This window comes from Rhinoderma darwinii, chromosome 6 (genome assembly GCF_050947455.1).
Source record: "Rhinoderma darwinii isolate aRhiDar2 chromosome 6, aRhiDar2.hap1, whole genome shotgun sequence".
Lineage (NCBI taxonomy): Eukaryota > Metazoa > Chordata > Amphibia > Anura > Rhinodermatidae > Rhinoderma > Rhinoderma darwinii.
In genome coordinates, this window is record NC_134692.1 from 55766830 (window position 1) to 55790115 (window position 23286).

The following is a 23286-nucleotide window of genomic DNA, read 5'->3' on the forward strand; positions in this document are numbered from 1 at the left end:
CTTCACTATGGGGGCTGCAATTTATTTTTTCATCTCTGTATGTGTCGATTAACGACACATACAGAGATGGAATATGGCACATACATCCCCAAAGAGAATGCGAACGGGAGCCGTTCCTTTCACTATGGTGTACGCCATCTGTGTGGGAACGGTGCATGCGCCGCTCCCACACAGTCCAAAAGGAAGGTCTTCGGCCGAGCGCCATCCGGCGCCATTTTCTTGTGGACCGGAAGATGACTACTTCCGGTCGTGGCTTCCGGACATGTGTTCAGAAGCAAGGACTAGGAGCGGAGGGAGCGGACGGAGAGGAGGGAGCGGCGGCAGCGGCAGGAGCAGGTAAGTCATGTTTGTGTATGTTCGTGTTTTACAGTGTGATTACCACTGTATGTAAGCCTACTACACTGTGCATTCGCTCAAAAAATGGCGGCACACAGTGTAGGAGGTTTGAACATTCAACCCCCTCCTTTCTCCTGGCACTAGCCAGGATAAAGGAGGGGGATTAATTGAGCACACTAGAGCGAGTGTGTCTTCTCCAATTTTGCAGCATAAAGCAATGAGTTTGCTTTACCACATGCCAATGATGCAATTTTGGGAATTGCTCCCTCTAGTGACCAGCACATGGAAATGTTATAAATTAGAATCTAATTTATAATATTTCCTGACTTGTGAAAAAATTAAAAAAATTAGAACAATGTCTAATCATGTATATACTAACTGTTTAACAAAAAAAAAAAAAAACACACATTCCCTTTAAATAAAGCTTTGAACAGCTTCATTTAGCGATGTAGACCACCTAGGATTGCGAAAGGCTCCCCCACCTTTTCTTTGTCAGGATTTCACCCCAGGGACCCGCACTGATCAAAAGAACAAAGTGTTCTGTAATTACAGAAAAATTCTGTGATCTGTCGAAACCATGATGATTTCTCAAATGCGTATGTCTCATTCTACACCCTTCCAAAACAATACAACATGCTTACTTGCTGTAAAAAATGTTCTCTATGTGGAGGTTCGTGTCATACAGCCCACATTTAAATGGAATGCTGCAGATCAGCACCTATGGCATAAAAACAAGAAACAAAGCAAATTACCTGGGTCACTGGTGAAGAAATAAATTATGAGATAAAGGAGTATTTATGTGATTGTATGGGTCTCTCAGTGCTGTGCGGGACAAATCTAAAAGACAGAGTACATATCCAGATATACCATTCTTCTGATTAGTTTTTCAGCGATTGGTCATGTGATTGGTATACCTACCACAGAGGTGGGTACACCACAGCTATGAGACCTACCCACTTTCTAACGTTTAAAGGGAATGTGTTGCCAGCAAAACATGTTTTTTTTTTTTTTAGTTAAACAATTAGTGTATAGGTGATTAAACATTGTTCTAATTATTTTTTTTTTCTTCACGAGTCAGGAAATATTATAAATTGGATTCAATTGGATTCTAATTTATAATATTTCCCATTGCTGGTCACTAGATGGAGCCATTCCCAAAATTGCAGCATTGCATGTGGTAAAGCAACCACATTGCTTTATGCTGCAAAATTGGGTAAAAAGCCCTCGCTCTAGTGAGCTCTCAGCATCCCCCCCTCCTTTATCCTGGCTAGTGCCGGGAGAAACGAGGGGTTTGAACGGTCTAACCTCCTACACTGTGTGTCGCCATTTTTTGAGCTAACACACAGTGTAGAAGGTTTACATACAGTAGTAAACACACACTGAAACACAAACATACATAGAAATGCCTTACCTGCTCCAGTCGCCGCCGCTCCCTCCGGTCCATCCGCTCCGTCTGCTGCCGCTGCTCCATGTGCACAAGTCCGGAAGCCGTGACCGGAAGTAGTAATCTTACTGTCCGGCCGCGACTTCCGGTCCACAGGAAAATGGCGCCGGACGGCGCGCATTTCAAATTGAACTGCGTGGGAGCGGCGCATGCACCGTTCCCACACACACGGCGTACACCAAAGTGGATGGAACGGGCCCCGTTCGCAGTCCCTATGGGACTGGAGCTGCCGTATTCCATGTCTGTATGTGTCGTTAATCGACACATACAGAAATAGAAAAAAAAATGGCAGCCCCCATAGGGAAGAAAAAGTGTAAAAATAAGAAAAAGTAACACACAAACACACAAATTAATCCAAACGTTTTTAATAAAGCACTAACATCTTTAACATATTAAAAAAAAACTTGTGGTAACACTGTTCCTTTAAAACTAAACTGACATTTCTTACTTGTACCTATTTAGGAGACATGAGTGCCCAGTGAGTTTCCGAGTCCTGTGCACGTGGTACTAATTCAAAATCTGCTTGTTTCTTTTAGTGCCATTGCCACAGGTGTATAAAATAAAGCACCTAGTCATGCAGTCTGCCTTTATAAGCATTTGTGAAAGAATGGGTCGTTCCATGAATACCAGTGAATACCAGTATAGTACTGTAAGGGTATGTTCACACATAAACTCAAAAACGTCTGAAAATACGGAGCTGTTTCGAGGGAAGACAACTCCTGATTTTCAGACGTTTTTTAAGCCACTCGCGATTTTCGCTGAGTTTTTAGCTGCGTTTGTTAGGACCGTTTTTGGAGCTGTTTTCAATGGAGTCAATGAAAAACGGCTCCAAAAATGTCCCAAGAAGTGACCTGCACTTCTTTATCGTGGCCGCTTTTTTAAGCGGCCGTTTTTCAAAACGGCCGCGTAAAAAAACGGCCCGTCTGCTACCGATTTTTTGGCCATTTTTGGCCCGAAAACTGGCCGAAAACATTCTGTGTGAACATACCCTAATAGCAGAGAAGCTGCATGCAAGCCTTACAACCCCAAGCACACGTTCCAGGGAAGGAAAATCTTAATAGTTTAACAAAGACATTTTGGATAATTGTACGCTTCCAACTCTATGGGAACAGTTTGGGGAAGTACACAAAGCAAGGTCCATAAAGACATGGTTGAGTTTGATCTGGAAGAACTTTACTGGCCCATCCAGAGTCCTGACCTCAACCCCATCAAACACCTTTGGGATGAACTAGAACAGAGACTGGGAGCCAGGCCCTCTCATCCAACATCTGTGTCTGACCTCACAAGTGCTCTTCTGGATGAATGGGCAAAAATTCCCACAGACACTCCAAAACCTCATAGAAAGTCTTTCCAGAGGTGTGGGAGCTGTTTTATCTGAAAAGGGGGGGACGGGGGGGGGGGACACCAACCCCATAATGCCTGTGGATTTAAAATGGAAAGTCATAAAAGCTCCTGTAGGTGTAATGTGCAGGTGTCCCGAGACTTTTTGGCATATTGTCTATGTTGGCTTAGAATATAAGTCTTTGGGCCACAAAATTTTGATTTAAAAAAATCTGCTGTGTATGAAGAACACAGCCCGAAGTAAAAGCACTCACTTGGTATAGTGCTAGGATTGCAACCAGAACAGTTGACCAGCAGTCCAGCCGGTATTAAAACGAGGAAAGGGTAGGTAGGTGAAGGCAAAACAATAAGCACTCGCTTACGCTAGTAAGAGAGCTGTAACTAGGCAGGGCATAGATTTAGTATTGTGCCTCCCCATGTACACACACACACCTAGAACTTAACTAAATTTGCCCCCATAAAACATAACATAACAGACATACCGCACACATACATAGTACCCACTATAGCACATACATCCATAATACTGAACAAATATGTAGTACTGCTATACGATACACATATACAGTTGCAAGAAAAAGTAAGTGAACCCTTCAGAATTACCTTGATTTCTGCATTGATTACTAATAAAATGTGGTCCAATTGTTATCCAAGTTACAATTATAGACAAACACAATCTAACTAAACTAATAACACATTAGTGATCCCTTGAGTGCACATTACACACATATTCATACACATACTTACCTCTGCTGCCCCCCCACCACATCTCCACCTGACTGTGCCCAGGATAGTGCTCCACCTTCCCTCCCTAGCTCCCCCCAGACAGTAATTTTGCATAATAAGACATTGTGTGTGCAGTCAGATTACTTTCCATTTGGATTGGATATTCCTCTTTGCCAGGCCTGCCCAACCCTAGGAATGACTGCGGCGTCCCAGTTTTGGGATTGGCACCGGTAGGAGTGTGCAGTGGGCAAGGCAGCAGAGGGCCAGAGACACTCACATTCGGCTGCCGGACATGTGCATATTACCTGCCCCTTTCCCGGGAGTCAAGAGCAGAGGTTGGAGGAGGATACTGATTGAATTACAGTGAGTCATTGTCTGTCTGAGGCTACCAGACTCAAGTGCCAAAACACATTCCGTCCAAAACCACCTCCCCACCTTTAGGGAGTATTTACACATGAAAAAAACAAAATGTTATCAAACCGGCAAGGGTAAATACACCCTTATTTTTTGGGTGGTAGAGGTGTTAACCCTGTATAGAGCATAACACAACCATATTTTAAGGCAATAGAAAACCATTAAAAAGGAATGGAGTTTAGGGTCACTTACACACATTAAAATATGTCCTTGACTGCTTTCATAAGGTTGTAAAAGGATACAGGATTTTCTTAGACACTGGATGAATGGTCGACACCATGATTGTGCAAGCACCACAGCTACCTCCTCCACAGCCATATTTTGTTCCGGTAAGCCGCACTGATTTAAGAACACGGTTAAGGCAAATATTCTGATAGAAATAGAGATAATATAATATATTCAGACACATACGTGTGTGTGTGTGTGTATGTATGTATATGTATATTAGCATTGATTGGCATCATACCTTTCAATATGTCAATAGCGAGTCACTATTTTTATAGCGTAAGTCATAAAAATAGAGGCAAGTCATAGAGACCCCTTAAGCAGACTTCCACTAGAACCAATGCCCCTAATGTAAGATTGATGCAGTGATGGATTCTTTGAGACTAGAGTAGGCGGTTTGTATCACAGACCTTTGCGAAGGAAAGTTTAAACATTATGGGGGGAATGTAACAACTATTCTATGCAAGCTCCTTACTGGTGCAGATTTCATTTTCTGCATTTGTTTTTTCGTGTCTATGGATGTGCAAACATCTGTTCTAAAATACAAATGCGCCAAAATGTGGCTTATTTTTAAACACTCTAGGCACAGACACATTAGTAAATCTGCCCCTTTGTATCTTTCGTATTCCCACTATTTTCCATTATTATAAAAGCAAAAAAAGTTAAATATTATGCCACAAAAAGAGAACAATTGAAAAAAAAACAAACTGTAAACAAAACATTGTTTATTAACAGTTACAATTTCTTACAATAAATCAATCTCTGAGTAAAACACAGCAGCAGCACAAACCTCTCCTCTGTAGTTTTAAAGGCTATGTGTTTCGTCCACGGCCGCGGACCGTCGTTCTGACTTACCCCTAGACGGCCGCAGCCATGGATTGGTGAGTGCAGGCCAGCGTCTCCCTCCAAGGAGACGCCAGCACTCACTTCCGCTCCGCTCTGCTGTGTCCCGTAGAGCGCACGCTCGTGCCCCTGCCTTAAAGAGGCTCTGTCACCAGATTTTGCAACCCCTATCTGCTATTGCAGCAGATAGGCGCTGCAATGTAGATTACAGTAACGTTTTTATTTTTAAAAAACGAGCATTTTTGGCCAAGTTATGACCATTTTTGTAGTTATGCAAATGAGGCTTGCAAAAGTCCAAGTGGGTGTGTTTAAAAGTAAAAGTCCAAGTGGGCGTGTATTATGTGCGTACATCGGGGCGTTTTTAATGCTTTTACTAGCTGGGCGTTCTGATGAGAAGTATCATCCACTTCTCTTCAGAACGCCCAGCTTCTGCCTGATCACGCTGTGACGTCACTCACAGGTCCTGCATCGTGTCAGACGAGCGAGGACACATCGGTACCAGAGGCTACAGTTGATTCTGCAGCAGCATCAGCGTTTGCAGGTAAGTAGCTACATCGACTTACCTGCTAACGCCGATGCTGCTGCAGAATCAACTGAAGCCTCTGGTGCCGATGTGGCCGACACGATGCAGGACCTGTGAGTGACGTCACAGATCTGCACTGCCAGAAGCTGGGCGTTCTGAAGAGAAGTGGATGATACTTCTCATCAGAGCGCCCAGCTAGTAAAAGCATTAAAAACGCCCCGATGTACGCACATAATACACGCCCACTTGAACTTTTACTTTTAAACACACCCACTTGGACTTTTGCAAGCCTCATTTGCATAACTACAAAAATGGTCATAACTTGGCCAAAAATGCTCGTTTTTTAAAAATAAAAACGTCACTGTAATCTACATTGCAGCGCCTATCTGCTGCAATAGCAGATAGGGGTTGCAAAATCTGGTGACAGAGCCTCTTTAAGCTTCGTTCACATATCCGTTAGGGCTCTATTCTGACGTTCCGTCTGAGCTTTTCATCAGAATGGAGCCCTGACTGGCACAAACGGAAACCATAGGTTTCCTTTTCCATCACCAATGATTTCAATGGTGACGGATCCGGTGCCAATGGTTTCAGTTTGTCTCCGTTGTGCAAGGGTTCCGTTGTTTTGACGGAATGAATAGTGCAGTTGAGTAAAGAGTTTACTTCTATTTTTTTAATCGACTGGTTGTGGCTTAGAAAAACTGCATCAAAATGGCACATGTGAAAGTAGCCTACTGCAGCTGTGTGAAAGTGGGACAAAATCAGAAGGCTTTCAATGGATCATTCAATAGCTGAACTCAAACATTTAGAGAATGGTGAGAAATTGAAACACAAAGAATAAAAATTGGAAAGTTACAGAACTTCTTATCCAATGATTGTGGATAACCGGTTTAAGAAGAACCTGTTCTGTAAGTCAAATTCAATAATCCTCTTAAGACATTATGTAAACGAATCACCCAATTGTTTTTTTACCTAACTAGTTCCAGAACTCTGTGCTGATTAAAGTTGTTGTGTCATCACATACATTTATGGTATATCCACAGTATATGGCGTAAATGTTTGATAGGTGGGACCCACCCCTATCTTCCGAATGGGGGTCCCCTGACCACTGTCCCGCCTTCTGAGGTGGCCGCTAGCCACCACATCTAGTCGGACCATAAATGCACAACAAGATGGGAATGCAGAAACAGTGTAGCTCGCTGTGCAATGCTGTTTCCGTAAATTCCATTCAATTCTATGGGGGTTATGGAAGCTGTTTCAACGCGGTTTCCGGATTTCCATCCCGTTGTACATTCATACTCCTCCTGGATACGGCGGCTAGCAGCCATCTTGCCAGGCAGGATTGGGGGGGGGGGGGAGTCCTTGTCCAGCAGATAGGTGTGGGTTCCAGAGGTGGAGCCCGCATCTATTAGACATTTATGGCATATCCTATTTACATGCCATAAATTGTGTGGTGACACAACCCCTTTAGTTTCATAGTGCAGCTTTATAGGAATCTGGCGCTTCGGCTTCCGGTTACAGCTACCACTATTGGAACTTAGGCAGCCTGGATGTTATCATAGGTCAAAGAGAAGCAAGGAACTCTGTATAAAAACACTAAGCTCTGGATCATGTAACGATGTATTATAAAATTATTAATAAATAAAAATTGCAATATTAAAATCAATCAGCACAGAATTCTGGATCCATTTAAAGTTAAAAACATAAAATAAACAATAGGTACAAATGTAACATTACCATTATCCTTGGATTTGAGATATAGACAGGTGACATTTCTTTAGTTTGCAAACCCATTTGGAGCTGTTTGAGATTTCTGTATCTCCAACCCAGCACGTGTGGTACAACCTCAATGAAGTGTCATGTGTAGAGCAGTGTTTTTCAAGGAAATCCTGAAAACATAACCTATTGGGGGTACTTAGGGAATAAAGTTAAAGGGGTTGTCCAGTACCGGACAACTGATGACCTATCCACCGGATGACCTATCAATCAGTATATTGGGGGTCCGAAAGCTGGACCCCGCGCCGATCAGCTGCTCCGGTGGCCTGCGGGAACCAGATGCCATTGCACAGTATGCAATGTACGGAGCCGGAAGCAGTTGGTTTCGTACAATGCATAGAGTCCGTGCTGCAGAACTGCAGCTCGGCCGCTATTCCGTGACCAGAGTCAACTGCTTCCGGCCTGGACGTCTGGTGCCCGGAAGCCAACACAGCATATGATCGGTGTGGGGTCCGGGTGTCGGACCCCCACAGATCATATACTGCTGACCTATCCGGTGGATAGGTCATCAGTTGTCCGGTAGTGGACAACTCCTTTAAGAACCCCCTAACACATCTGAAAACATGTTTTCAGGCTTTCCTTGCACAGGTGATATATTTACTGTCAGGGCATCAGAAAATATCACGTTATGAAATATTCTAAAGTACTTCTCTACCGTCCCTTTTATTATCCATTGTGATCACTGATCAAACTTCAGCTCTGAGTGAAAATGGGCCCCATTGGCTGCTGTGTCACAACAACAGGCTAGGGGTGTACGGCCTTATTCCACAAGCGCATACTGATAAGTGGCCTGGTTTCCTCTTGTTTAGACTCGTGTTAGTTATAGCTGTACCACACAGTGTATGGATGCCATATATCATACTAGATTGCTTCGGGGAAACAGGGCGAATTTATCAACTTTTTTATGCCAGTTTGGTTTTTTTTTATGTAAAAAAAACGTTGCAAAAGGGCCCAAAAGCCGCAATCTGCATTGAAAATTGCAACCTCTGGGCATTTTAAGCCATAATACCACTTTTGTAAAAAAGTGGTGCGACTTTTCAAACGAGAGTGGTACCACAGCAGCCAGAAAACTGGCGTAAAATTGTAGCAGAAATCTTCACCAGCCCCTAGCAGTTATAGGTTTCACTCTGTGGGGCATAGCGTAGTAGACCCTAATTATCTTTATTTATAGAGTGCCAACATATTCTACAGCACTTTACAATTCAGAAGTAACATGTACAGACAATATCAGATGTTACATAGTGACAAAACAGATCAACAACTCAAGCAAAAAGAGTGATAACCCTGCTCGTAAGAGCTTACAATCTGTGGGGTCCTGTACCTAGCTCCCTGGATCAAACAAACAATTCAACAACAAAAAAAAGGGAAGGAAGAATACTGACCTCACCGTTTCTCTTCTCCCCTCACCGTTTCCCTCAGCACGCTGTGGCTCATACAACGTACTGATGCCGGGCGGCGTCAGAATGTTGCATATGATGCAGCACTCAGGACATTGAGTGCTATGTCGCGTATAAGGCCCTGACACTGCTCGGCGTCAGGACATTGCATGAGTCGCGGCATGCTGAGGGGGCAAGCGAAGAGGAGAGGATACTTCATTTTATATCCGATGGGAAGTGGGGGTGGATATGGCACATGGCTGCGTTCATTGTTCACAATTGTGGTGCACGCCAGCCGAATGATGCAACAAAATTTATTAAAAGGCATTCACCTCTTAACAAACGTGTTGCATCTTACTCCAACAAATTGCTTATTAAGAGCCGCTCTTTGCTATAGAACCCAGATTCTGTACAGGGGTCAGCAACCTTCAGCACTACAGCTGTTGCGAAACTACAACGGGTTTGTGCACACGATAACGTCAATTACGGCTGAAATGACGGAGCTGTTTTCAGGAGAGCGTTTTGCGAGGCGTCAATTACGGACGTAATTTGGAGCTGTTCTTCATTGGATTCAATGAAAAATGGCTCCAATTACGTCCCAAGAAGTGTCCTGCACTTCTTTGACGAGGCAGTTATTTTACGCACCGTCTTTTGACAGCGACGCGTAAAATTACAGGTTGTCGGCATAGTACATCGGCAAACCCATTAAAATGAATGGGCATATGTTTGCCGACGTATTGGAGCCGTGCTTTCAGACGTAATTCGAGGCGTAAAACGCCTCCATTACGCCTGAAAATAGGTCGTGTGAACCCAGTCTGACAGTCAAGGCATTATTATTCCAGCCAAAGGCTGTCAGGGAATGCTGGAAATTTTAGTTTTACAACTCTGGGGTGCCGAAGCTTGCTGACCCCTTTTGTAGTAGGTTTATATTTTCTATGTACTATTCACACAGCACAGTTTTTGCATTTAGCTTTTTCTTTTTGCCAAAACCAGGATTAGACACAAATAGGAGTAGCATCATAAATGAAAGCTTTAGGCTATGTTCACACAGAGTTTTTTGCAGGCAGAGTTTCTGCCTCAAAATTCTGTTTGGAAGTTTGAGGCAGATTTTCCTCTCCACGCCGATTTTCGCTGCGTTTTTCGCCCGCGGCCATTGAGTGCCGCGAGCATAAAACGCTGCGAAATACGCTTTCTCTGCCTCCAATTGATGTAAATGGGAGGTCAGAGGCGTAAACGCCTGAAGATAGGGCATGTCCCTTCTTTCTCCCGCAAGATGGTTTTACCGCTCGTGGGAAAAAGACGCCTCCGCCTCCCATTGAAATCAATGGGAGGCATTTTCGGGCCGTTTTTGACGAGTTTTGCGGCGCGGTTTCCGCGTCAAAAAAAACCTCTGTGTGACCGTAGACTTATACTCTGGCGTATAGCCATATTACCGCGACATTATAGCGCTATAATAGGGAGAGCTTGTAGCAATACGTATGTTCTATGCAGTGTGTGGCCTCTAGGGGTCTCACTACTTGTATATTAGTACAACTGCGATAATGGAACTTGTTGGTTATAGTTTACCTGGAAGCCACATGTGTAATGGCAGCTGTCATCATCATGAAATTAAATGTCTGGTACCAAACCACTCTGTGTAAAAGCATCTAGAAGAACCAACTATTAGAGCAAGGACGCCATAGAGGCGCACAGGGCTTTTATTGTACTTCCGTATATCTTAAATTTCCTACGGAGGATATTTTTTAGGTGGTATAGCTCCATACATAGGGCACCCGACTGAGCAAGTACGTCTCTGTACTAAGGAGTCGTACGTCCTCCGTGCACTGCCACATAGCTATCTCTCATTGTCTAGCAATGTGTCATTGAAGTTCTGTTGGTTTAGAAGGTGTAGTTTGTAACTCGATCAAACCTGGCTCAAATCCTGAATGCGGTAAATAATCCAAATCACATTTTCTGTGGCTTAAATAAAGGCAGGCAGGTGTTTATATGTGGGGACAGCAATGTATTTGGTGATTGGAGCCACACACGTTCTCGACAACACCTAAGGGTATGTTCACACGCACTGTTTTCAGACGTAAATCAGGGCGAATTACGCCTGAAAAAACTGCTCCATTACGCCTACAAACATCTGCCCATTGCTTTCAATGGGTTTTACGATGTACTGTTCCCACGTGGTGTTATTTTACGCGTTGCTGTCAAAAGACGTTGCGTAAAAAGACGCCCGCGAAAAAGAAGTGCATGTCACTTCTTGGGACGTTTTTGGAGCCGTTTTTCATTGACTCCATTGAAAAACAGCTCCAATAACGTCCGTAAAATACGCAGAGAAAAACGCGAGTTGCTCAAAAAACTTCTGAAAATCAGGAGCGCTTTACGCCTGAAAACAGCTCCGTATTTTCAGACGTTTCTGGTAACTGCGTGTGAACATACCCTAATGAAAAATCAGCAGAAGTGTTTTCATCAGAAATATTAGTGCAGCTTTGGGTCTGTAACATGAAGCAGTTTTCACATTTTAATGTACACTGGGGGGAGTCTAATTAAATTTTTCATCTGGTAAGGCTTATGCAAAGGATAAAGGTAAAAATAAGAGAATCCCATATAAAAGTAATGTTTGATCTTTATCAGATATGAAAGAGAATTGTGTATGGGAGAAATAGTTTTCTTACCATCCACTAACCAATAAATATGGAGCTAAAAACATTTGAGCCAAATCTTATTGAATCTCATTTTGAGGGCCTAAATCATTATTTAGGCTACATGAACATGTTGCATGATTTGATGCAGAAAAAATCCAAAGGTAATTCTGCAGGGAAAATCCGCACTTAATGCATTTTTAGGTGCGCTATTTAAATTTTGATGCAGAAAAAGGTACTTTTTTATGCTACGGATTTTAGTGCTTTTTTTAAAATAAAAAAAACGTGTCAGAACATTCTCAAATGGAAACGCAAGATAAATCTACATGCTGTGGATTTTAAAATACGTGCTGCAGGTCAATTTATGTTTGGAAAAATTTTGCAACGTGTAGATGAGATTACTTGGGATCTTTTACTTTGCTGGAACTGTATTACACTGGAGATTTGCTGCAGGAAAATCTGCACCGGCAAAACCGCACGTAATATGCATAGCTTGCATTTACACCTAGATGCCATTTAAAAAGTAATTCATGTGAAAGGGATTCCATGCTTATAACGACTAATACCTTATTCCTAGGATATGCCATTAATAAGTATTCGGTGTGGGTTAAGGGACTATAGTGCAAAATGAAGTGCTGGAATCTCTCTGGCATTTAGCAGACACACAGTGCCATCTTTGTCATGCGCAGTGTCTGATTTTGCAGCACGGTCCCATCCAAATAAATGGTTGTAAACTACAACAGGTGTAAAACCCATCATAGCACAAAGATGGTGGTTGTGCCGTGTCTTGTGATGGGTAGGGGTTACCATTCTGAAAAGCAGATCTCATTTAAGACAAAAAAAAAAAACAATTCTGAAAGTGTACACCTAACATGAACACTGGAGCATTTGGACTAAAACTGTGGGTGCACAAATATGATGCGGTTTCATAATCCTCAATCTTTATAATTGCATCGTATATCAAGCTGCACAAAAGGATACAGTTCTTCCTCAAGTACGGAAGCAAGAAAACCTCAGGATCTGCATTTCGTTCCACTATCTAGAAGTAAAAAATAAATAAAATTCATCAATAGGGTAGAAAAGTGCCGAAAGATATACAGAAAATGTAGCACTAGGAGGAAGCTACAGATAAAAGCAACTCTAGATATATAAACTGCATTTATAAAGAGGTTTACAGACATATTTGTGTCAATTTAGTATTTATTTAAAAGTTCTCAATCATTGAGATGGTAATGAAGAGCTTAGCTCAAGTTCCACATCCTAGGTTCACACAATAACACAGAGTGGCATACAGTTTGGCGCATCTTGCTCCCCCCACACAGTATTATGCCCCCATAGTGCCGAACCCACAGTAAATGCCTCCATACAGTATTATGCCCCCATAGTGCCCTCCCACACAGTACACTATTGCCTCCACATACAGCATACCTCCCAAACATCCCCGGATTCAGCGGGACAGTCCCCGATTCCTTTGTCTCGAGTGTCTGATGGTATGTCCCGGTGTCAACTCTTTCTGCTTCCTCAGGACGCTGATACAGTTGAACCCAATGCTGAAGCAGGGAACCGTCAGCTCCCTGCTTCGGCATTAGTACAAAGAACTCCCCGGGCACAGCTCTACTTTAAGCGCAGAGCCTGGGGAAGCCATTGACGTCACTGTCCATGTATGGACAGTGATGTCAGCAGCTCCTCCAGGAATGGAATCCACTGGCAGAGCTCCTAGAGAGAACCCCTGACATCACTGTTCATATATGCGCTATTGTTTCCGCCAAAAAAAGGGAAACCTTACGGAACGGAGGTTACCGTTTGGTTTCAGTTCATGGGTTGCCCTGACAGAAAGATCTAACGTAACCTATGAACGGAAACTCCGATGCAGATGTGAACAAAGCCTAAACATTTAATTATTTGTCCTCACTCTGTCCCTACAGAGCTTATAGACCCTGTTAGATTGTGCCCTCTCCCTCCAGTAAGCCTCTTTCACACCAAATTTTGCTAGTTTTTTTTTTTGGGGGGGGGGGGGGGAATAATTATTGCAAAAAAGTTTGCAAATATTGGTATATATTTGCATGCAGTCAACCAAGAAAAAAAACAAAAAAAAAAAAATTGTTTCACATTTGTTAGTTGTGTCATTGTATTACATTTTAAATTAAAGTATACATCGCATATGTTTTATTACCTAAAGAAAAAGATGCCGAAAGACTAGAAATATGAGAAAGTAGAAAAATACTTTATTGAAGATAACACATAGGTATACAATGATTTAAAAAGAATCCATAAACCGACAGGTTTAAAAAGACATACAAGCCATGCAACTAACAGAATGAATATGCCATATAGACAGAAAAATGAATAATAAGTGCCTCGTGGCATAACCTAACGCTGGATGCGTTGCAAGCTATGACCGTGCAGTTACATAAAATAAATAAACATATTCCATAAAAAATGGTATAGGAATGAGTAACACACACACACACACACACACACACACCACCCTGTAGATGGCGCCACACACACCACCCTGTAGATGGTGCCACACACACCACCCTGTAGAAGGTGACACACACACACACATACCACCCTGTAGAAGGCACCACACACACACCACGCTATAGAAGGCGCCACGCACACACACCACCCTGTAGATGGCGCCACACACACACACCACCCTGTAGATGGCGCCACACACACACACACACACACACACCACCCTGTAGATGGTGCCACACACACACATTACACTGTATATGGCGCCACCCACACCACCCCGTAGGTGGTGCCACACACAAGACCTGGTAGAAGGTGACACACATGCACACATGCCACCCTGTAGAAGGCACCACACACACATCAACCTGCAGAAGGTGCCACACATAGACACCACCCTGTAGAAGGCGCCACACACACACCACCCTGTAGAAGGCACCACACACACACACCACCCTGTGGAAGGCGCCACACACACACACACACACACACACACACACACAAACAAACACACACCACCCTGTAGAAGGCGCCACACACACACACACCTGTTAAGGATCTGCCAGACACAGCTTCTGTGTCAACGCCCATAGGTAATCAGTCTGCACCTGCTTCTATGTCTGTGAGACTGACTCCATCTTCCACCACCCAGGATGGCAGGCTTAGGAGTGGGAGAGCCTATCACAGCCTGGCCAGACGGAGCTAGCTCCCGCCCTCTGTCTATTTATACCTGCCTTTCCTGTTCCTCCTTTGCTTGTGATTCTTCTCTGCTGGTTTCCTGGCCCTGCTGCAGCTTCTTGAGCTACTGACCCTCTGCTTGTTATTGACCTTGGCTTTACTGACTACTCTTCTGCTCTGCGTTTTGTACCTCGCTCATCTCCTGTTTTGACTCGGCTCGTTCACCTCGCTTGTTGCTCACAGTGTTCCTGTGGGCAACTTCCCCATTTCCCCGGCTTCTTTGTACCCTTGTCTGTTTGTCTGTCATGCACCTATTGAGTGTAGGGACCGTCGCCCAGTTGTACCCCGTCGCCTAGGGCGGGTCCTTGCAAGTAGGCAGGGACTGAGTGGCGGGTAGATTAGGGCTCACCTGTCTGTCTCCCTACCCCGACATTACACACCAGCCTGTACAAGGCGCCACACACCCACCCTGTAGAAGGCGCCACACACACACACACACGCACACACCACCCTGTAGATAGCACCACACGCACCACCCTGTAGATGGCGCCACGCACACCACTCTGTAGATCATCGAGGAGCAGAATCCCGAGCTAGAACTTTGCCGACAGTCTGGCCGAGGATTCCATTTCTGCAGGAACCCCTGACGTCACTGTCCATATACGGACAGTGAAGTCAAGGGCTTTCCCAAGAGAGGAGTCCCAGGCCAGAGAGCTTGCGATGCTCTGGCCGGGGACTCCATAGTTGAAAGCCCTGACATCACTGTCTATATATGGACAGTGATGTCAAGGGCTTCCCCGGGCTCAGTGCTTTAAGTAGCGCTGTGCTCATGCAGCCCTTTTGTGAGGGCCAGGATCAGTTTAATGGCCATCACAAGGATTGATTCGGCCATTAAAAACTGATCCATTGAGTTCTGTGGGGGCTCTCGTGTTGTGAAAAGGGACAAAAATAGGACATGTCCTATTTTTTCACGGTCAGTGTTCACAGGCCATTAAAAATAATGGCTGTGTGAATACAACCATAGAACTACATTGTTCTAAAGACAGCCGTGTGACGGCATTTCTCCCTGTCGTGTGAATTTAAGTGAAGGCTGGAATCACATACACAGTTCCGTAATAATTGTTAATGCAGTTTTTGTGAACCAAGGCCAGGAGTGGATCCGAAGAGAAGGAAAAGTATATAGGGGGAGACTTATCTCTGTTTTTTTTTTAAATCCATTCCTGTGTTTGGCTTAAAAAAATAAATAACCACGCAAAACTGCATAAAAAATTGCAACCTATGGCCTTGTCCACACGGCGAGTATTAGATGCATTTTGTATGCGTTTTATGCACCGAAAATGAATGCTTTATGCTTCCCATTGACATTAATGGGAAAGCGCATTGTAGTGCATACGCCGCGTTCTTTTTTGCACGTGTGTGTGTGTATTTAAAAACGCATTGTGTAAAAAAAGAAGATTGAAAACGCGCCTAAATCCCATAGTCAATAGGAGTCCTAATTAACCGCAATGGGAGTCTAAAAAACGCAACAAAAATGCCAGTGTTTGACACATTTACACGCCTTTTTTTGAGCGCCGTGTGAACAAGGCCTTATATTTTTTTAAGTCCCCCCCCCCCCCATTTGAATCCATTTCTGGATTTGGTTAAAAAACAAAAACTGCATGTATGTCTCTAGCCCAAGGGCCTATTCAGACAAGCGATGTTCACATCTGGGTGCTGTCTGAGTGTTACTGACCACACACAGACTGAACACTGGCATATTAACCCCTTATTGACCACCAATATAGCTTATCACAGCGGTCACTAAGGGGCTTAGGCTAGGCCGCCACCTTTTCATGGCAGCCCAGTCTATGTCCTGCACGGAGGACCCGTGCAAGCTGGAGTGCCTGCTCGGGTGTCTGATGTCATCCGGGCTCCTGCTCCAAAAGTAGGGATCGAAGTTTACTTAGATCATTGCTATTTAACCCATTAAATACTGCGGTCAATAGCGACCGCAGCATTTAAGTCGTTTACAGAGGGTGGGAGCTTCCTCTGTCACCCATCGGCGGCCTCCGATGGGGTGTCATGGACGCAGAGGGCCTAACAAAGGACCGAGGCCCGCCCTGAGTATATGCCTATTAGGCCATCCTACTAGATTGCCTGTCAGTTTTACACTGGACAGGCAATAATTCTTTGGTATACTAAGTATACCAAAGCGTTGTAGCAGCGATGAAAATATAGTGAAATCCCCTAGTGGGACTAAAAAAAAAAAAAGTTATATATGTTAAATAAAATTAATAAAGATTACAGTTAAAAAATTAAAACCATTTTTTTCTATTAAAAAGTGGATTTTTTTTAGTAAAAGTCTAAAAAAAGAAATAAAAAAGTACACATATACGGTATCGCCTCGACCGTAATGACCCAAACAATGTTAACATGTAATTTAAACCGCGAGGTGAATACAGTAAAAAAAAAATAACACAAAAAACTATGGCGGAATTGCTATTTTTTTCCATTGCCCCCCCCCAAAAGTAAGAAAAGTTAATTAATAAGTCCCATGTACCCACAAAAAGTACCAATGAAGACTACATCTTGCCCAGCAAAAAACAAGCCTACATATAACAAAATTGATGGAAAAATAAAAAAAGTTATAGCTCTTGGAAAGAGACGATGAAAAAACAAATAATTTCAGTTCAAAAGCGTTTTTATTGTGCAAATGTAGTAAGACATGAAAAAAACCTATACATTTGTGGTATCGTTGTAATCGTACCAACCCATAGAATAAAGGTAACATGTTAATTACGCCACACGGTAAACAGCGTAAATTTAATATGCATAGAACAATGGCGGAATTGCTGTTTTTTTTCTATCCCCTCCCAAAAAAAGTTCATAAAAAACGGCACCAATGGCACCAAAACGGTGCCATTACAAAATACAACTAATCCCGCAAAAAAAAAAAGTCCTCATACAGCTTTATATGTCGACGGAAAAATAAAAAAAGTTATAGCTCTTAAAATGAGACAATAAAAAAACGGGCTATGGGCTAATTCACATGTCCAATTTTCCACACGGACCATCGGTCCATGCAGACCAAAATCACAGCATGCACTAGTTTAGTCCAATTCACGCATTAGACTAGCCGAGTCAAGTCAATGGTCAGTAGTTTAAAAAATGTTTCAAATTAAATAATAGAATATCGGACGGAACACCGACGCTATCCTAGTGCGGTCCATTTTAACTGATAAATTGCTAGGAAATGCTGAAACAAAGGTAGTCAGTTTTTTTCCCCCAATTCTGACTTTTTTCAACACGTATCTGAATACAGTCTAAGAAGATAAATGACTGACATGTCTGTGGCTAACAAAATCTCAATGTTTAATAATACATATATTCGTATTACACACCCACACACACACACACACACACACACACACACACACACACACACACACACACACACACACACACACACACACACACACACACACACACAACTGTAGAACAAATTACATTGGAGAAAGTACTACTTGCCCAAAAGGACAGTCTATAAAAATATTATTGTTGAGCCATCGTGAATCTGTATACATACCTTTTTCCCATTCACATAGAAAATCAGTTCATCTGAACCCTGATTTGAAGACATCTCTGCAAGACTGCGGAGGAAGACAAAGAAGTGTTCGACTATTTCCCAACATCAACAAGGTATAATATAGATGACAAAGCCAGTTGGTGTTGGCAGAGAGGAGTATTTTTTTCAGCTTGTAAACTCACCAAACAGGTCATCACATTTCAAGAAATAACAAGTCACATATCTGCCTTCACCTTGGGCATAATATATTGAAAAATAAATATTTGAATTCACACTAAATATTAATTTGGGTATTCAGTGTAATGGGGGAGGGAGAATGTCTTTCATATGAACTGGTGATATATTGTATGCCCCTGACCAATAGGGTACAATCCCATGTAGTGGCACAAAGTCACACAACTACAGCTTCAGGAGAAACACAATAAAATCTTGTCTCAAAGGTTGTGTATAACCTTGCATTTGTTTTTTGTATTGTTTCAATTCAGTTAAAATAAAAACTTAGATAATTCTGATTAGAAGTGTTTTACCGATTTGCGTCTCCAGCTCTCATACAGACCAGTGTGTCTCCATGGTTAACGACTACAAACTAACTAGTCCGATCCTACAGTCATTCTCCCATCTTTCCTTTATTTTGGATAACAGGTTTTATAGGGCATATAACTGCAGGATCAGACTAAACAGGGTTAGTTTGTGGTCTGTTACCATGGAGCTACATAGGTATGCATGGGAGCTGTACACACCCAACGGTAGGATATTTTTTCAAATCAAGTCTATTTACAAAGGTGCTTCATTTTTTTATTTTAGATGTAATGAAAATGGTTTTAAAAGGTGGACATATCCTTTAAAGGGGATCTGTCACTAGGTCATATAAGTTGAACTGGTTAACTGACCTGAATAGCACTGTCCCCCTGATTCCAGAACTGCTTTCTTTTCCTGGACGGCTGGACCCCCCAGATATGGTCCACTGTTTTGTTGGCTCCCTATATGCTAATTTGCCGTAGTTAGCCAATGGGGTGGAGCTAGCATCCCTGCCTCTAATGCTGACCAATCAGTGTGAGGCAGCTTGAGGATAGTTCATGTTCTATTGGTTAATTACAGCAAATTAACATAGGGTAAGCAAGCAAAACAGTGGGCCATATCTCTGGAAAGGGGGCGGGGGTAAAAAAAAAAAGGAAAGAAAGAAAATCAGCGCTAGAATCAGGGACACAGCGCTATTCAGGTGAGTAAACCAGGTTAACTTATATGAGCTAATGACAGGTCCTCTTTAAGTACAAGTAAGTTGTGGCTTGTTAATGTTTTTTTATTCATGAAATGGTCTTCTGAAATGTTTCTATGGAAAGTCGCTATTGCAATTTATACTAGAAAACACTAGAAAATAGTTTTTTTTTAATTTTTTAAAATCCCATAAACTACATAATATGATCTGACCACCTAATGGAAATTTTCACATAAGCCAAAACAGAAGGGATGTGTGAATGTAGCCCTATGGAAATAATGGCTGGATTCGTATTCCATGTTTCCCAAACAGACCTGTATGTCCTAGTGTTACAGTCAGGGGTGGATTATAAGGGACGGGGATACAATTGATTACTATTGCACTGGCGAGACGGGAACCATCAGTTCCCGCCTCGCCATTCGGCGCTTTAACAATGACGGGGTCGGCGCAATGAAGTCATCACGCTGACTGCGCCTTTACCCCCGGAAGACGCTGCCTTGTTACTGACCAGTGCTATGTCACTGGAGGACAACGTGGGAATGGGGACAGGTGAGAATGGGTTATTTTTTATTTTTTCTGTGGGCAGCATTGGGGGCGCTATCTACACTGGGCAATATCTACACTGGGCACTATCTACAGAGGGCATTGTGACTGGCACTATCTACAGAGGGCATTGTGAATGGCAATATCTACAGAGGGCATTGTGACTGGCGCTATCTACAGGGGGCATTAGGCAGAGGCGTAGCTAGGTTCTCCTGCACCCGGGGCAAAGATTCAGATTGGCGCCCTCCCCCCAACTTATTTCCCGACATCTTCTTCCCCCTCGCCATGTTTTCTTTCCCTACCAATCAATGAGATGTAATTTTTTGTTCACAATTTTTTTAATGTAACTTGAGTATAAAAGCATTTCTACATTTTACAAGCGATATAGTTCTATAATGTAATTAACATAAAAATAAATTAAAGAGGCCACACACAGCCCCCTGTAGATAGCGCCACACAGCCCCTCTCTTGTAGATAGTGCCACACACAGCCCCCAGTAGATAGTGCCACACACAGCACCCCTTGTAAATAGTGCCACACAGCCCCCCTTGTAGATAGTGCCACACACAGCCCGCTGCCCCTTTGTAAATAGCGCCACACTCCCCCCCTTTTAAATAGCGCCACAGTCCCACCCCTTTTAAATAGCGCCACACTCCCACCCCTTGTACTTAGCACCACACTGTGAACAGACCGGTGAGCGGTAGCCTACCGCTACCACTCTCCGCTCTGCCTGGTGTGACTTACCGGAGGAGCCGAGGAGGTCATTCGGTGCAGGTAGCGGCAGAGTTTCTTCTGACTAGGGTTGGTGACAGCCAGGGCCGGCCTTAGCTTGGATGGTGCCCTGTGCGGGACTCTCTGTTGCCGCCCCCTACACAAACCAAAAATGAACCACATATATGGACACGCTGGAACATATATACTGTACATACATAAAGACAGATATTTTGACATACAGGCAGATATACATACACACATTCTGGAATACATACATACAGGTAAATATATAGACGTACAGACACATATACGCACACACACCGGCAGATAAATACACAGACCGGAACATATACAAATACATAAAAGGCACAAATATACAAGCACAAAGACCCATTCACAAACAGACCCATATATACGCACACAGGCACATAAGTACACAGCACAGATAATGTAGTAGATGTTACCTGCAGTCCTATGTAACAACACAGATAACACAGTGATAACTCTAAATACAGATAGTAGTGTTACCTGCAGTCCTATGTAACCACACAGATAACACAGTGATAACTCTCTGAGTACAGATAATGTAGTAGCTGTTGCCTGCAGTCCTATGTAACACCACAGATAACACATTGTAGCAGAGCTGAGATTGTAATTTAGCACAATGTGTTATCTGTGGTGTTACATAGGACTGCAGGCAACAGCTACTACATTATCTGTAATCAGAGTTATCACTGTGTTATCTGTGGTGTTACATAGGACTGCAGGTAACACTACTATCTGTATTTAGAGAGTTATCACTGTGTTATCTGTGGTGTTACATAGGACTGCAGGTAACACTACTACATTATCTGTACTAAGAGCGTTATCACTGTGTTATCTGTGGTGTTACATAGGACTGCAGGTAACATCTACTACATTATCTGTACTGTGTAGCAGAGCTGAGATTATAATTTAGCACACAGTACAGATAATGTAGTAGTGTTATCTGCAGTCCTATGTAACACCACAGATAACACAGAGATAACTCTCTGAGTACAGATAATGTAGTAGATGTAAGAGACAAACACATGCAGAGACACAGACAGACACACACACACACACACACACACACACACACACACACACACACAGACACACACACTGTAACATATACACATACAAACACAGAGACACACATTACACACTACACACACAGACACTCACCATGTCTCCTTGCTGACAGGTCAGGACGGGCTGTGGGCGGAGCTTCCTCTCTGCTTCTCGGCCAATCACAGAGCACAGAGTAGAGGCAGATGCAGGGAGGCTGCAGCACGGGAGTGGACCTGTCCCCTGACCTGAGTCATCTGACCTCATGTCACTGACGTGAGGTCAGGTGACTGGACTGGTCCACTCCCTGGCCGTCACAGACCCCAGTCAGAACGCCGTAATGTCCTGGCTCTTCCTAAGCTGCTGCAGGTGTCCCACATACGGGGGCGCCTGTCAGCAGCGATCAGCTGCTCTTCGGCGCCCCCCCTTCCCTATCCTCCGGGTTGCGCCCAGGGCACATGCCCCGCCTGCCCCCCCTAGCTACGCCCCTGCATTAGGACAGGCGCTATCTACAGGGGGCATTGCGAATGTGTGTGGTGTTTTACTTTACAGTGTTTGAAGCAATTTAATTCATGGGGGCAGAGTATGGTGCTATTATATTCAGGGGCACGATGTAAAGTACTATTATATTCAGGAGCACAGTGTATAGTACTATTATATTCAGGAGCACAGTGTATAGTACTGTTATATTCAGGGGCACAGTGTATAGTACTGTTATATTCAGGGGCACCATGTATGGTACTATTATATTCAGGAGCAAAGTGTACGATACTATTATATGCAGCATTTTTTGACCTGTCTGCGTCCTGCTGGGAACGGGTTTTCACCCACCCACTTAGTAAGTATGGCCTTTTTTGTGGTTTTGATGTTATCTATGTCCCATTTTTTCTGCTGGTGTTTTTAAATTAGGAACAAAAAGTTCTAGTTAGGGACTCGCAAGGCACTGGGGACCCTTGATGTTGGGTTGCGAGCTTTTCGTATTTTGGCCAAAATAACAACTAATACCCCATGTTTCATGGATATTTTTACTATGTATACTTTTTCTCAGGACGCAGCCAGGTCTTATATGCTGGGAGGGCATGATGTGCTGGCGTTTGGTTTGGCATGCAGAGCAGCCTGCTTTAGCTAACAGTAGCGGCGTTACAAATAGGCTGTGATCCGGCAAGATATGCTATGCCTGACGACCAGCACATTATCCCTCCATGTATTTTTACACATAGTACTGACACCCCATGTACTATTCACAGCACTGACCCCTATTCATCACACTTATTTATTATTTATTACATTATCACGCAGTTCTGACACTTCCATACATACACATTTCTTTTTTACCATACATTCACACCCTAGCACTACACTAACACTG

General features: G+C 43.3%; 1 protein-coding gene across 1 annotated transcript in view; it reads right to left on the reverse strand.

Moving 5' to 3' along the window:
• The window catches only part of LOC142656587 (aldehyde oxidase 1-like), a 98969-nt gene extending 80560 nt beyond the window's left edge, over positions 1–18409 (reverse strand). The window contains exons 1-3 of the mRNA XM_075831519.1: positions 18356–18409; positions 12613–12670; positions 4504–4600 (exon numbers count right to left, since the gene is read on the reverse strand). Coding sequence (XP_075687634.1) covers positions 4504–4600; positions 12613–12670; positions 18356–18409 — 209 coding nt within the window. The remainder of the gene's footprint in view (positions 1–4503; positions 4601–12612; positions 12671–18355) is intronic.
• Positions 18410–23286: the final 4877 nt, after the last annotated feature.